The 16,897-nt window shown below is 40.7% G+C and overlaps 1 protein-coding gene across 1 annotated transcript; it reads right to left on the bottom strand.

The window, feature by feature from the left end:
* Positions 1 to 837: 837 nt before the first annotated feature.
* Positions 838 to 15,850, bottom strand: ndufc1 (NADH:ubiquinone oxidoreductase subunit C1). The gene is made up of 4 exons (XM_060851627.1): positions 15,666 to 15,850; positions 11,241 to 11,344; positions 3,213 to 3,297; positions 838 to 1,111 (listed from the first exon to the last, which is right to left on the bottom strand). Exons 1-3 carry the CDS (start codon positions 15,709 to 15,711, stop codon positions 3,238 to 3,240), a joined length of 210 nt encoding a protein of 69 aa, XP_060707610.1. The 5' UTR covers positions 15,712 to 15,850; the 3' UTR covers positions 838 to 1,111; positions 3,213 to 3,237.
* Positions 15,851 to 16,897: the final 1,047 nt, after the last annotated feature.

Raw genomic sequence — 16,897 nt, 5'->3', positions numbered from 1 at the left:
ACATTGCATCAGTCCTGACATGTAACTGTACACAATTTTCCTGATGCATTTTTCTTTCTCTTGAAAAAGGATTCCCCTACCTTTCATAGGACCATGGGAGGAAACTGGAGCACTGGAGGAAATCCACGCAAAGAGTCCCCACTTCTGATCCATTTCACCCCTTTCACTTTCTTCAAAATTGCCAATAATGTTCTCATGTTTTTAATTTGTCTGCTTGGACTAGGGGGGAGGAACAAATTAGTCAGAACTCCAACTTATTATAGAGTGACTCCTGGCTGAAGACATGTGTAGATGGAGGAAAACAGCCTGTAATCGTCATTTATTCACTGTTGGAGGCACACAATCTGGGAAATCCTTTCTTAGCAAATCTGAGGGTATATATCTATACCACACTGACTGCAGTGATTCAAGTGCTTCACTACCACTTTTTTCAAGCAGAAGAGTTGGGCAAAGCTGGGCTTGCCCATGATGCTCACATCTAATGAATCAATAAAAAAGATAAAATATACAACACTGAACAAATGTGCTGGAAAGTCAGCAGAGCACTGGAGATAGTGACACAAAGCCAGTTCAACCTTTATAGGAATCATTGATGTCAACCAAGCTACTTCAAGGACATGGAATTTATATTTACGAAAAAAGAAAGTAGAAATTAGTCCATCTTCACAACAAGCAGCAAATAATCATTTCTTGTTTGATTGGGAAATGTACATGTCAGACAGAGGCAGGTGGTTAAGAATTAAACAGATGGAAAAATTGTTAAAACTCTCAAGGCAATATATATCAATGAAAACATCAGATTTATTTCAAAAAAAGCACAAGTACAACACTGAGTAAGACCTTCCACTACATTTATTATTCACCACAGGAACATTTCAGTTTACAACAGATGGTACATTTTACATTTTTCACAAAAATATTACAAGACTGACACTGAATGAGGCACAGACAGATTTTTTTCTCTTCACTTATTCCAAAATGAGTCTGTTTATTAAGAATAAGTAAAAGGTAATTTGAGGTGTCAATTCAAGCTTTTCATTTGACAAATGGTTTTCATCTTCCTGATGCATCTTCCTAAGCCAGTGTTCCTTCAATTAATTATTTCTAAGTACTGTGGAGAGAAAAAGAGTTTACAATTTTGTTTTAAATTAAAGACTTGTCCCATGAACCTACTAAGAAAGTGACCACGTGGTCCAGTACTATTCTATAACAGCTGACAACACTACAACTTTCATCCTGTTCTATTACAGATTCTCAGGGAAATTACCTCGACTTTGTTTCTCATTGTATGACAGCCAGGGGCATTACACATCTACAGAAATACAAACCAAAACAATGAAGGGTAGCAAAGAATTAGAATTAGAATCCCAACAATGTGGAAACAGGCCCTTTGGCCCAACAAGTCCACACCAACCATTCAAAGAGCAACACACCCAGTTTCCCACCATCCCACATTTACCCCTGACTAATGCAGCTAACCTACACATTCCTGAAAACTATGGGCAATTTAGCATGGCCAATTCACCTAACCTGCACATCTTTGGACAGTGGGAGGAAACCCATGTAGACAATGCGCAAACTCTACAAAGACAGTCACCCGAGGTTGGAATCGAACCCAGGTCCCTGAGCTATGATGCCGCCCCGAAAGTTAGAAATCTTGATTGCACTTATTAAACTTAGAGTTGCCCCATGGTCCAATAGCCCATGAATATTAATTATCCACACAAATCATGATATCTTAGCCAGGTTACCCAAAGATGTTTGAGACTCACCATATATCCAACATAAGTCACACTCTTCAGGATTAAAAAAAAAGGGGTAAAAGGTGTAAATCAGGTAAGGAAGAAAATGAGGTCAACAAGGAAGAGAAAGAGGGCTAGGATATGCATAAATTTGCTCTCTCAATTCTGGGAGCTGGTGGTTTTGTGGCAATATTACTGGACTAATGCCCTGGTGACAGGTACTAATCCTGTCAGAGCAGGTGATGGCACATGTTTAGCATGTTTCAGTGACCATGACCATGCTAATTACCATTGACCTGCCAAAATCTGTCTACAGATCATCTGCAATCTAATTTGGTGGCAGTTTTTTGTGGAGTTGAATGGCCTACTGTTGTACATATGTAATAATTTGGGAATGTTAAAATCAATGGAAGGGCAGACAGCAGCCAAAGTAGATCAACGAGCATATGGGGTAATGGTGAACAGGACATAGCATAGATTTAAGATACAGGCAGCCAAAGTTTGGATGATGTCAAGTTTGAGGATGAAGATGGAAGGATGATTAGGGAACATTGTAACTGTGGACTTTGAAATCAAAAAAACTTGGTTTACTGTTTCAAAGAAGATGGAATAAGGCAGGCATTATAGAACAATACAGCGTAGAACAGGCCCTTTGGCCCTCGATGTTGCGCCGATCTGTCAACTACTCTCAGCTCGTCCCCCTACACTATCCCATCATCATCCATGTGCTTATCCAAAGATTGGTTTAAATCTCTCTAATTGGAGGTGGAGGCATGTAATCCTCATGATGGGACATGTAGCTTCAGCTGTCCAGCTCAAGGCCAAAAATGATACCTAAAACAAAAACAGAAATTGCTGGATAAACTCAGCCAGTCTGGCAGCATCTGTGGAGAGTAAGCACAGTCCACCTTTTGGGCTCAGTGACTAATCATCAGAACAAACAAGACACCTATTTGATGCTTACAAGCCAGTGGAGGCTGAGACAACAGTCTGAGAAAGAGGTGGAATCACTGTGGAAGTACATTGTTCATGCTGAGAACTTCCTGAAATGAGTCTAAAATTTATGTTTTGCTAGCTTGAAAATGTGTCACCTTTTTATAACCTTCAACTCAACTCAGAGCACTATTTCAGGTTCATGTTTTTCTTCCCCTTCAATGCCTTAAACTCTATTAAATGATCTCTTAGGTACCTGCTATTCTCATTATTCAGATCCCCGATAGTCAGACAGCCTTGTGTATCGTCTCCCACAAGCAAATCTTTCCTAGTTAGTCAAAGTGGACACAGCATTCAAATGGATGCAACATTAAAGGCACAATCTGTCCAGTATATTGTACAGTTTGATCATGACTTTCTTAGATGAAAGGTAGCTTTGAACAACCTCCTAAACAATGGCAATGTGACAAATTCCTTGCTGAATTTGTCTCATTCTAAACATATATGGCTAATAATATATTGAAATTTTTTACTTACTGTGCATAGAACGGCAGTTGGTCAGTTACTTGATTCCATGATGTGCTTTGTATTCTTGGACATCATGTTCATGTTGGTTGAAGAGCTGAACATTTAACAGAATGGTGCACAATAAACTCGACTTGTAGAGAATGCTTTCATAAAGGTATTTCATACAATGAACTTAATCAACTGAATGAACTTAATCAAATGTTTTGCAAATCTCTAACTTGTAGTGTTAGTCTTCAATGGGTGGGGCAGCAGCAGAGCAGTGTTATATGCTTCAATGCATCCATATTGCTGACCACAGGATCATACCATGTCAGTTTTTAAATAGGAAAAAAATGGAGAGACAGAAGTACCCCTAAAAAAGGGAGAAGGAAACAAAAGCATTCCAATTCATTTCTTGAAAATGCTATCTTAGCGTGAGTTTTTAAATCTGTAAGGAACAGATAAATTGGTATGTTTCCTGCATATTGTCCAGTAACTCTTAGTATTGAGATTAACATGAGGTTTTACATTGTTAACTCTTTTCTACTTCTGATATTTACACATGAATGATGGCCACCAAGGTCTGAATGAACACACAAGATTGTTGGGAGCAAGGCACAAGGTATAGACCACGATCTTTGGTAGTGATCGCTCAAAACAAATTTGTTTTCTTATGCATGGCATGCATTAAAGGAGGTGAGAAAGAAAGATGAGAGACTTTACACATAGTTTTGAATTGTCTTGCATTTACTAACAAAGGTCAGAAAATGGACTCTGCTATAAAGTGATGCATCCATTCTGAATGACATTTTTACAAACTTGTCCTAACAACAGAAATATTAATTTTTTAAAAGACCCTTTATAGAACAACTGAGCAGCAATCAATTGTTACTAATGACCACTCATGACAGGACTAATCTGAACAAACACCACATAATAATTGTAAGTACATACGAATGGTTTTTTCCTCCATCTGTCAGTGGGTAATGCACGTCACTGGTGATATGCATCTACCTAACACTGTGGAAAATTGCCTAGTTAAAATTAATTTAAATCAACCTATTCAGACATGCTGTGACACAGCTAGTGCAGGTGGTGCTTGAATCAGGACACTACCACAATGCAACAAAAATCCCCGATTGCCCAATTATATCTTGCCCATGAAATTTCAGTCAAATCCAATACAGCCAGTTACCGCCTTTCAGTCTACTCTCGAACAGCAAAGTGACAGAGTTTGAGCTATAGGGACAGGTTGAATAGATTGGGGCTTATTTCCCTGGAGCATTGGAGGCACAGGGTGATCTTATAGAGGTTTATAAAATCATGAGGGCCATGGGTAGGGTGAATGGCCAAGGTCTTTTCCCAGGGTAGGAGAGTCTAAATCTAGAGGGCATAGGTATAAGGTAAGAAGGGAGGGTTGAAAAAGGATCTAAGGAACAACTTTTCCCACGCGCAGAGTGGTGTGTTTATGGAATGAGCTGCTAGTGGAGGCAGGTATAATTACAATATTTAAAAGGCATCTGGATGGGCACATAAATAGGAAGGGTTTAGAGGGATGTATGCCAAATACTGGTTAATGGGACTAATCAGTTTAGGATACATAAGGTTGAGGAAACAGGGTTCAGACAGGGCAGTGGAGGGATACAGGATAGCCAGAAGGGACCTGAAGAAAGGGATTAGGAGAGCTAAGAGAGGGCATGAAAAATCCTTGGCGGATAGGATCAAGGATAACCCCAAGGCATTTTATGCGTATGTGAGAAACAGGAGAATGACGAGAACGAGGGTAGGTCCGATCAAGGACAGTAGTGGGAAATTGTGTATTGAGTCGGAAGAGATAGGAGAGGTCTTGAATGAGTACTTTTCTTCAGTATTTACGAACAAGAGGGACCGTATTGTTGAAGAGGAGAGTGTGAAACGGACTGGTAAGCTAGAAGAGATACTTGTTAGGAAGGAAGATGTGTTGGACATTTTGAACAACTTGAGGATAGACAAGTCCCCCGGGCTTGACGGGATATATCCTAGGATTATGTGGGAAGCAAGAGAGGAAATTGCAGTACCGTTGGCAATGATCTTTTCGTCTTCACTGTCAACGGGGGTGGTACCAGGGGACTGGAGAGTAGCGAATGTTGTGCCCCTGTTCAAAAAAGGGAATAGGGATAACCCCGGGAATTACAGGCCAGTTAGTCTTACTTCTGTGGTAGGCAAAGTAATGGAAAGGGTACTGAGGGATAGGATTTATGAGTATCTGGAAAGATACTGCTTGATTAGGGACAGCCAGCACGGATTTGTGAAGGGTAGGTCTTGCCTTACAAGTCTTATTGAATTCTTTGAGGAGGTGACCAAGCATGTGGATGAGGGTAGAGCAGTGGATGTAGTGTACATGGATTTTGGTAAAGCATTTGATAAGGTTCCCCGTGGTAGGCTTATGCGGAAAGTCAGGAGGCATGGGATAGTGGGAAATTTGGCCAACTGGATAGAAAACTGGCTAACCGGTCGAAGTCAGAGAGTGGTGGTAGGTGGTAAATATTCAGCCTGGAGCCCAGTTACAAGTGGAGTTTCGCAGGGATCAGTTCTGGGTCCTCTGCTGTTTGTAATTTTTATTAATGACTTGGATGAGGGAGTCGAAGGGTGGGTCAGTAAATTTGCAGATGATACGAAGATTGGTGGAGTTGTGGACAGTGAGGAGGGCTGTTGTCGGCTGCAAAGGGACTTAGATATGATGCAGAGCTGGGCTGAGGAGTGGCAGATGGAGTTCAACCCTGCCAAGTGTGAGGTTGTCCATTTTGGAAGAACAAATAAGAATGTGGAATACAGGGTTAACGGTAGGGTTCTTAGTCAGGTGGAGGAACAGAGGGATCTTGGGGTCTATGTACATAGATCTTTGAAAGTTGCCACTCAGGTGGATAGAGCTTGTAAGAAGGCCTATGGTGTATTAGCGTTCATTAGCAGAGGGATTGAATTCAAGAGTCGTGAAGTGATGTTGCAGCTGTACAGGACTTTGGTTAGAACACATTTGGAGTACTGTGTGCAGTTCTGGTCGCCTCACATTAGGAAAGATGTGGAAGCTTTGGAGAGGGTGCAGAGAAGATTTACCAGGATGTTGCCTGGAATGGAGAATAGGTCGTACGAGGATAGGTTGAGAGTTCTCGGCCTTTTCTCGTTGGAACGGCGAAGGATGAGGGGTGACTTGATAGAGGTTCATAAGATGATCAGAGGAATATATAGAGTAGACAGTCAGAAACTTTTTCCCCGGGTACAACAGAGTGTTACAAGGGGACATAAATTTAAGGTGAAGGGTGGAAGGTATAGGGGAGATGTCAGGGGTGGGTTCTTTACCCAGAGAGTGGTGGGGGCATGGAATGCGCTGCCCGTGGGAGTGGTAGAGTCAGAATCATTGGCGACCTTTAAGCGGCAATTGGATAGGTACATGGATGGGTGCTTAATCTAGGATAGATGTTCGGCACAACATCGTGGGCCGAAGGGCCTGTTCTGTGCTGTATTGTTCTATAGTTCTATATTTGCTGGGCATGGACAAGTTGGACCGAAGGGTCTTTTTCAGTGCTGTATAACTCTATGACAGAGGGATTGTTGACAGTGCTGCCAAGTGGCAATTTCATAGCAATAACTTTCTCAGTCATGCTCAATTTAGGTTCTATCAGGGTAACTCAGCTCCTGACCTTAAATGGACCAAGGCTGTAACATGCACAAGAGAGCTGAACTCAAGATGAGATGAAAGTGACTGCCTTTGACATCAAGGCAGCATTTGTCTCCAACACATCAAGAGTCAATGGGAGGTCAGGGACTGCAGGTTGGAGTCATACCTAGAAAAAAAGAAGATGGTGATGGTCACAAAGTCGCTCCTCAGGATAGTGTCCTAGGCCCAACCGTCTTTTGCTGCTTCATCTTCCCTCCATAAGGTCTGAAGTGAAGATATTTGCTGATGAACACACTATGTTCAACATCATTCATGACTCCTCGGGTATTATAGCAGTCCAGGTAAACATACATCAAGACATGGTCAACATCCAGACTTAGGCTGATTTCTGGCAGGTAACATTCATGTGACAAGTGCAAAGCAATGACCATCTCCAACAAAACAGAATCTAACCAACCACCCATTGAAATTCAACAGCATTATTATTGCTAAATCCCCAATAACAATGACTATAGGTTATCAGTGGCCAGAAACAAAAATGGACAGGCAATATTGTGATTACAAGAGATAGTCAAATGCTAAGATCTCTGTAGCAAATAATGCCTGCCCACTGTCCACAAGGTTATGCTCCAGCTACCTAGATGCGTACAGCTACAACAAGAAGCTTGAAACCATACAGTACAAAGCAGTCTACTTGACTAGCAACGCATCCACCTTCACACACTTGACTAGCGACTCATCCAACTTCAACGTTCATTCCCTTCACCACCTATGCACAGTGGCAGCAGCGTGTACTGGAACTTCCTTCGTAACAGCACCTTGGGTGCCCCTACAACCCAAGGTATGCACTTATTCAAGAAGGCAGTTTACCACCACCACCAGTTCCAAAGTAATTTAGGGAAGATGAATAACATTTTAGAATTCAATTTTATTGCCACATGTACTCAAACATAGGAATACAAGAGTACAGTGAAAGGTGTATTGCTGACCTAGTCAGTGGTGCCCACATTTCATGAATGAAAAATAAATGCTACCAACCATCTAAATTTATTCAATGCAAGGGCCTTCCCCAAGTAAATTGCAGCAGTTGGTTCACGTATGATTTTCTAGCCAAAATGCAGCCCACTGTTTATAGGGGATCTGCCACAAGCATTGCTTTTGCAAATTCAGTTGAATCATTGCCATCCAAAAACCGTATTTTCCTCAGTTATTAGAGAATGCAAACTATTCTTACCTGGAGGGAGGAACTGACTAAGAGCACACAGGGATTTTCAAGAATTAACTTACTACAGTATCCACATGATGCAAACCTACTTGAAGTCAACCTTAAAAGGGGGAAATGATGACTCTGGATAAAGAAAGTCATTCTATTATGAAAAAATTAGAAATACTTTTTGACAGATGTTAAGTTGGATTCTCTATTGTAGACACTCAGAGGGAAGCCATTTGGCCCATTGTGTCTAAACCAGTCAACAAGTCTTCAGTACAGAAATCACATTTTCCAGTTCTTGGCCCAATTCTCTGAATGCTATGGCAACACAACTGAAAATAAGTATTGCTTAAATGTTAGAGTTTGATTCAACAACCTTTTCAGAAAGCAAGTTCCAGACTCCCACCACTCTGCAAAATACTGTCTCAATACTCCCCTTAAATCTTATTGAGCCCTGTACTCATGGAAAAACTGCCTCCCTATCCACTCTATGTCCCTAATAATTTTATACATCTTTTTATCAGCTTCCCACCATCTCAACCTTTGCTACTCCAAGGAAAACAGTCCCAGTTTATCCAATCTTTTCTCAGCTCAGACCCTAAAGAACAGGCTGCATCACACTAAATCTCCTCTGACCTGCTCTCTACGTGCAATCACATTCTTCCTAAAATGAGATGACTAGAATGGCATGCAGTAGTCCAGTTATGGTTTAACTAGCACTTTATATAGTTCCAGCACAACCTTTTTGCATTTGTATTCTATGCCTCAACTAATATTAAATGCAAGTATCCCATATATTTCTTAACCATTCTTATCTATCCACCCCTGCTATCTTCAGGGATCTGTGGATATGAACACCATATGTGGATATAAACCATCTGATCTTCTGGACTTTCCAAATGCTTCCATTGATAGCATAATATCTTGATTCATTAAATGTATTACCTCTCAATTTTACAAGTAAAATTCCATTTGCCACTGTCTGGCCACTTGACCAGTCCATTAATATCCTCCTCCAGTTTATGGCTAAACTCAATGTTTACCATGCTATCAATTTTCCTGTCATTTGCAACCTTCTTGATCATACCCCAATATTTAAAACCCATTCTTAATACAGACCACAACTAGCAAGGGCCCTGCACTGACCCCTGTGGTATCCCACAGAAATCAGACTTCCAGTTACAAAATTATCTCTCCCCTTCCTGTCTTTTAGCAAACTTTGGATCCAATATGCTAATCTACCCTGGAGTGCACAGAGTCTTTTTTTTGGACTTGTCTGCATTATCAAAATTCTTTTTAAAGCCCCTGTAGAGCAGATCAAATATATCATTCTGAGAAACATTTCTGGTTACCTCTTCTGAAAGTTGGATCAAATTTGTCAAACACAAACTTCCTTTAACAAATCCATGCTGACTATTCCTGATTGGTCCGTGTCTCTTTAAGTGATGATATATGCTGCCCCTCACATTTTTCCAATAACTTTCCCACCACTGAGATTAGACTGGTATTGGTAGCAGGGGACTCAATGTGATTTTTAAAACAATGCTCCAATGGCTTTCAAGATTTAGCTAAACTAAACTACAATTTAACGGACTGTGAAAATTTTTGAAGTTCCAGTCAAATGCATGATTTTGATTGCTGGCAAGTCAAATATGCATGAGCTTACAGGGAAGATGTAGATTCACATAAAATATAGGCATTATCAATCAGAATTTGATTGATCGATAACTTGCTATTCAAAGTTCAGATGAACATGAAATATGTACTTCAGAATATTTCTAGAGTCGAAAGTGACAGTTGGACTCTGCACTGTGCAAAGCATCATTTGAACTATTTAAGAGCATCACATTGAGAAGTCTATTGAAGACTGCTTTACTCCAATTTATAGATTATCATACTGTGTAAGTTTCTTAAAAGGATGTTTCTAAAATAAATATTGGCAGACAAATCAGTATTTAGTAAGTATTAATGTGATCGTGAACTTGTTCTACTTCTGTGCAATTATTTTGTTTGCAAATAAAAGTAGTACATATTCCAAATGCAGGATAGGTGCACTGCGATCCATCTGCACATGCGCTGTTGCCCCATGTACTCACACTACTACTCGATAGTAATTGAAACCATACAAAGTTTCATCAAGCAAAATATTTCTGATTTAGAGTAACCATTGTGGTAATTGTAGACACAGTCAAATCAAACATTCAATAACATTCGCCTGTACATTGTGATTAAACTAAAATGTAATGCAACTTCCAAATAGGTTTAAACAGTTTCTTATTTTAAAAAGGTTTTGTACAATCAGCTTGTAAGTATCTGGAGGAAGAATTTCTTTTGGTAGAAAAATCAGTCAAAAGCCTTTTAACTTTATACTTGCTACCTAGTGCCAGTCCACAAAATGTACTTACAATTCTTTGGCTAGGATGACTTTATTTACACTGATTTATTACTGGACACAAGTTTAAAAGAGCACATGATGTTTCACCTGATGGTAGCATTGGCCAAAAATGCATTTATAGATAAGTTTTTTTAAAATGTAACAGTCTGATATTAAGCAACTTTGACAGTTCCTAGGTCAGTGCATTGGGAATTGTGGGGTTTCTGGTTGATCACTTCAGAATAAAAGTATAATTGACATGCTACCTCATTTATGGCATGCATAATGTGCAAATTTCAGAGAGCCAGAGTCAGCATAATGTGCAAATTTACCACCAAGATGCATTGAATCAGCTTATGGAAACAATGCTTTTGTCATGATTATATATTGAGAAAGTCTGAACCAGAATCTTCGTTTCACATCATCGGTTTACCATTGCCTGCTTTAAATCAAGTGTTTGAAGCCTAATATCTCATTTAAAGTCATAAATTTTGTTTTAACATTGTTTTTTGCACCTTCAACCAATTGGGTGCATTCCGAGAACTCCTCCCCGCCTCACTCCCACCATATCAAGCCTTCTGACTTACAGCCTCTCCTTACGCCACACCAATTTTCCAAAACTATTAATAACAGCAGAACTCAAAGTTTCTATTTATTGCATAAACTGGAAAATGTTTATTTTCACATTTACCATACAATTGTAACGTCATACATTTGTTTTCTAGTTTAACAATTAAGTTATTATGGGTAAGTAAGGTGTTGACTATTGGAACAATTGCCCCTGTCTTTTCCTTCACATATTTTTACAGAATTACTTACCATCACCCACAGTGCTATCGTGCTTCCAAATGCTAGACCAACACGCAACCAGTTGGGATTTGTGTAGTCAGGTTTCCTTGCAGTGAAAGCAGAACGAGTAAAAACTGAAAACAGAAAATATGCTTATTTACTAAACTGTTCAAACATTGCCTACAGCAGTGCTCCATCCATTTTGCTATTAAAAAAGTTCTTTATTATATTATATGTGCAAAATAGATGTAATATTGCAAAAGAGACACAACAGACATCTAAAAACCCAAAGTAGCTGGGACGTGAGTAATGCAAATAGAAGTTTGAACTAGTAACCTCTCCAAAACCATTAGTTTTGGCACCAAAAAAAAAAGGCTGTGGTTGCTGGAAGTCAGTCGTCTCAGCTTCAGCACATCACAACAGGGATTGTTCAGGGTAATGACAGAGTAAGAGAGTGGTATTGTATCTAAACAGATCCTTTGGTCCGACTTGTCTATGCCAATCAGATATCCTGAATTAATGCAGTTCCTTTCATTTATTCATGGGGTGAGGGCATTTACTGCCAATCCCTAATTGCCTAGAGAGGCGATCAAAGTCAGCCACATGGTCTGGATCAAGAGTTGTATTTAGGGCAGACCAGGTAAGGATGGCAGTTTCCTTCCCTAAAAGACATTAGTGAACCAGATAGATTTTTCTGACAATCGACAATGGATTCACGGTTAACATTAGACTCTTAATTCCAGATTTTTATTGAATTCAAATTCCACAACGTGCCATAGTGAGATTTGAATCTGGGTGCCCAAAACATTAGTTGGATCTCTGGATTAACAGTTCTGTGTTTGTTCCACTTATTTACAACATTTGGCCCCTTTTTCGCTAAACCATTCCTATTCACGTATCCATCCAGATGTTTTTTGCATCTTGTAATCAAACCAGTCTCCACCACTTCCTCTGGCAGCTCATTCCATACACGCACCACCGTTGCATGAGAAAGTTACCCCTCAGGTCCCTTTTAAAATCCTTTCCCTCTCACCTTAAACCTATGCACTCTAGTTTTGGACTCCCTTACTTTGGGAAAAATACTTTGGCAATTCATCCTATCCATTCCCCATATGATTTCATAAATCTCTATAATGTTATCCCTCAATCTCTGACGCTATAGGACAAAAGCCCCAGGCTATTCAGCCTCTTCCCAATACCTCAAACTTCCCAAACCCAGCAACATCCTTGAAAATCTTTCCTGCACCCTTTTAAGTTTCACAACATCTTTCCTACATCAGGGAGATACAGTATTTCAAAAACAGCCTCACAAATGTCCTGTACAGCCACAGCAAGTCATTCCAATGTCTATACGCAACGCATCGCAACACAACCTATATCAACAGAGGCATGTAAACCATACACCACCTTCACTATCCTGTCTACTTGTGACTCCATCTTCAAGGAACTGTGAACCTGCACCCAAAGTCTCCTAGTTCAGCGACACTCCCCAGGACCCTATATAAGTGTACAAGTCTTGCCCTGATTTGCCTTACCAAAATGCAACACCTCACATTTATTTAAATTAAACTCCATCAGCCACTCCACGGCCTATCTGATGATGGTCCTGCTGTACTTGGAGATAATCTTCTTCATCAACCACTGTACCATCAATGTTGGTGTCATTTGCAAACTTACTAACCATTCCTCCTATATTCAAATCACTTCTTTTTATCATTTATATAAGTGGACCCAGCACCAAAATCCTTTTCTATTTCTTAAGGTTTTTTATATGAGGAATATTGGATCAGCTATGATCCTATTGAATGGTGGAACAGGGTCAAGGGGCCAAACTATTTCTTATGGATTTACGATAGATAATTGTATCCACTTGTTTATATACAAAAGACTAAATAAAGCAAGTTTTACACTTAATTTCATTTGCGCAAACATGATGCAATCCTTCATGCTTCTTTTTTGTTTGGCTTTGAAACAAGTGGCATGCTAAATACTGTATCTGTTTATGAAGACAATCTTTCTTTCACCAGCCAAGCTAAAATTGTGGACCTAACTTTATCACTTCAGTACGCTACTCTGCCTACATATATCATCATGTCACCCACACCTTTGAGGGCTGGATCAGGTGTTCCTTTTTGAAAACCTCTTGCATTTATATCTCAGCTGTAAAACAAAAATCTATTGCCCAGAACAAATTTGGCTCTTGTGACACTCAGTAATGTTCTGAAATTGGAAATAATGAATTTTGAACACTGCCAGTAACCTGACATTGCAAACTGCTTGGTGCAAACAAAGTCATGACCACAAAGGAGGAAACATGTCTAAAATTTAATGTAACATTATAGTATCAGAACAAAAATATTACACATTCATATATACATTTATCAATGCATTAAACCTCTGCAATTTATTTAAATATGGCAGAGGAGCACATAGCAGATCCTAAAATGGAATGGAGTTTTGAGAGAATGGAATGGAGTTTCAGTTTTTAGAGGCAGATCTTAGGCATTACTTTAGAAAATAATCCAGGATCTAAATGTTTCAAAAAATTCCAAATAATGAATTGTAACACTTGTTATGTAAACAAAGACAGGCACAAATAGCTGAAGAAACATGAAATATTGGTTCATGATAGGTAGCCAGAAGACCCCTCTGGTGTTCCAGAGGATCTTTTACATCGAATTGAACTAGCAGACAGACCTCAGTAGGTGAAGGATTAAGAAGAATGACCTTGACAAAATATGAATAGTACAATAGAAGATTAAATTTGACAAACAAATGATCCTTCCTGCAAGTAATACTCAACAAGTGGGCAAGATATGTATTTCATAAATGTTGTGAAAATGATTAAGTATGCAATCAAGGAGGATCAGGAAGCCTCTGTTTTACCTAACGTTTTAAGTCTAACCAATGGGCGGCACGGTGGCACGTGGTTAGCATTGCTGCCTCACAGCACCAGAGACCTGGGTTCATTTCTCGTCTCAGGTGACACTGTGTGGAGTTTGCACATTCTCCCATGTCTGCGTGGGTTTCCTCCGGGTGCTCCGGTTTTCTCCTGCAATCCAAAAATGCGCAGGCTAGGTGAATTGGCCATGCTAAATTGCCCGTGTAGTGTTAGGTGAAGGGGTAAATATAGGGGAATGGGTCTGGGTGGGTTACGCTTCAGCGGGTCGGTGTGGACTTGTTGGGCTGAAGGTCCTGTTTCTACATTGTAAGTAATCTAATCTAATGCAGTGCAATGACAGAAACCAAAAGATACTAGGGAAATGTGCAATGAAATTGTAGTTTTCTGGTCAAAAATTCCAGGGAAGCAGCACAAAAAAAACAATTTTAATCATTAACAAAAACAGAAATTGCTGCAAAGGCTCAGCAAGTCTCACAGCATCTGTGGACAGAAATCAGAGTTAACATTTCAGGTCTAGTAATCCTTCTGCAGAACTGAATCATTTTAATCATTAGGTAAAAACAATGACTGCAGATGCTGGAAACCAAAGTTTAGATTAGAGTGGTACTGGAAAACCTCAGCAGTTCAGGCAGCATCCGAGCAGTAGTAAAATTGACATTTCGGGGAAAAAACCCTTCATCAGGAATATACGTCACCTGATGAAGGAGCGACGGTCCAAAAGCTAGTGTGCTTCCAATTAAACCTGTTGAATTATAACCTGGTGTTATGTCATTTTAACCATTACATGCTTTAGAAGCCAGAGTATGTGGAATTGAAGAATCCTTGGCTTTTCAGATTTGGAAGAATTGCAGAGTATATTAAAGGGAGGCTCCACTCATCAAACCTTAAAGCGTTATCAAATTTTACTTTTACAACCATATATCCAATGACTTGTTATAGTTTTTAAACAGAACCACTTGAACCACCTACTTAACTACAGCACTCCAGACTAAAACATTCTATTTAAAAACAAAGCTTATCACCTTCTCTGGAAGTTAGAAAGGTAATCTTATCGAGGCAATAAGTAAAATACAAGCCTTAAAATGAATTCAAACTACGAATGGAGGACAAGCAGACACAGGTTGACAACAAAAGGATACACATTCAGGATTAATATTCAGGAAGCTGTGCATACTTTAAACTAAACATCCAGTTGGTGCAGTGGAGAAATAGAAACTCAGCATTATTCGAGGACCAACTTTTTTTCGCAATGGATGTGTGGGAAGGTAAACAGAAAACCGTCAGGTTTTTGCAGACAGATGAACGACTTCTGAGTCGAATATGACCAACACTTCAGACTATCATCCTTATTCCACCAAGAGATGGGACCTTGGTTTAACGTCTCAGCGAAAACTCGGGACTGCAGCGCGGAGGGGATGGAGACAGAGGGGGGAGGCTCCACACATCCAACATCGAAACCCTGGTTAAGGCTGGGGCAGGACCCGGGGCGACAGGCCCCGGTGACAATGTCAGCCCGGCCTCTCCTGACCTTGAGTCCGTCCTCACGTACTCACCTCGAGTAATCTGGGCCGACCTCAGGAGAACGCGGGAAGCCGGCATTTTAGACGGCCCTCTCTGTCTGCGCCGCCGACCGTGATGCAGATGGCGGCTGGCGTTGCCTCTCCTCGTCCGCCCACTCTTCCCCCCAACGGCTCCGGCGCGAGCGGTCCCTCCAATCTGCGGCTGCACGACCGGCCACCCAATCGTAGCACGGAACGGGCCGTGCACCAACTGTCAATCAAGAGGGCCATGCTGACGGAGCCACGGGTCTGAGGGGCGTGGCTATCGCTTGGGCAGGTGATGGGGTGGGAAATATTTTGGAACAATATGAAGAATTATTTAGAATTCCAACAAGTGTGGAAACAGGCCCTTCGGCCCAACAAGTCCACACCGACCCTCCGAAGAGTAACCCATCCAGACCCACATCCTGCTGTTCTACATTTAACCCTTACTAATGCACCTAACCTACACATCCCTGAACACTATGGGCAATTTAGCATGACCAATTCACCAAACTTTACATCTTTGGATTGTCGGAGGAAACCCATACAGACGCCAGGAGAAAGTGCAAACTCCACACAGATAGTTACCCAAGGCAGGAATCGAACCTGGGTCACTGGCGTTGTGAGGCAGCAGTGCTCACCACTGAGCCACCGTGCCACCCTGAAAAATCAAATCCCAACCTTGACAGCTTCTCCAACTGCGAGTTCCAGATTTTCACTACTCTTTGTTGGAAGGAGTTAGAATTAAAATTCCAACAGCATGGGAACAGGCCCTTCAGCCCAACAAGTCCACACTGAACCATGACCCATCCCCCTACAACCCCAACTAATGCACCCAACCTACACCGAACCTATTCCTGAATTCACCGAATCTGCACATCTTTGAATTGTGCGAGGAAACCCCCGCAGAGATGGGGAAAATGGACAAATTTCACACAGACAGTTATCTTCGAGACGGGTCCCTAGCACTGTGAGGCAGCAGTACTAACCACTAAGCCATCATGCCACCTCCTGAAAACAGGATGTGCTGTCCTTTTTCATTGAGATACATGTTCCTTCTGACAGCAGGTCAACCTTATTTTTCTTTTTATTACCCAGAGGGTTGTGGATATCTGGAGTACCAGAGAGGAAAGCTCATGACATTTCAGGAGCCTAGTAGGTGTAGGGAATACTGAATGACTAGAGAAATTGAGGTTTTGATCAAGAACATGGAGGAAGCATATGTCAGGCATAGACAGCAGAGA

Source organism: Hemiscyllium ocellatum, chromosome 36 (genome assembly GCF_020745735.1).
Source record: "Hemiscyllium ocellatum isolate sHemOce1 chromosome 36, sHemOce1.pat.X.cur, whole genome shotgun sequence".
Lineage (NCBI taxonomy): Eukaryota > Metazoa > Chordata > Chondrichthyes > Orectolobiformes > Hemiscylliidae > Hemiscyllium > Hemiscyllium ocellatum.
Note: the sequence above shows the minus strand (reverse complement) of the source record. Positions and strands in the feature narration are given on the sequence as shown.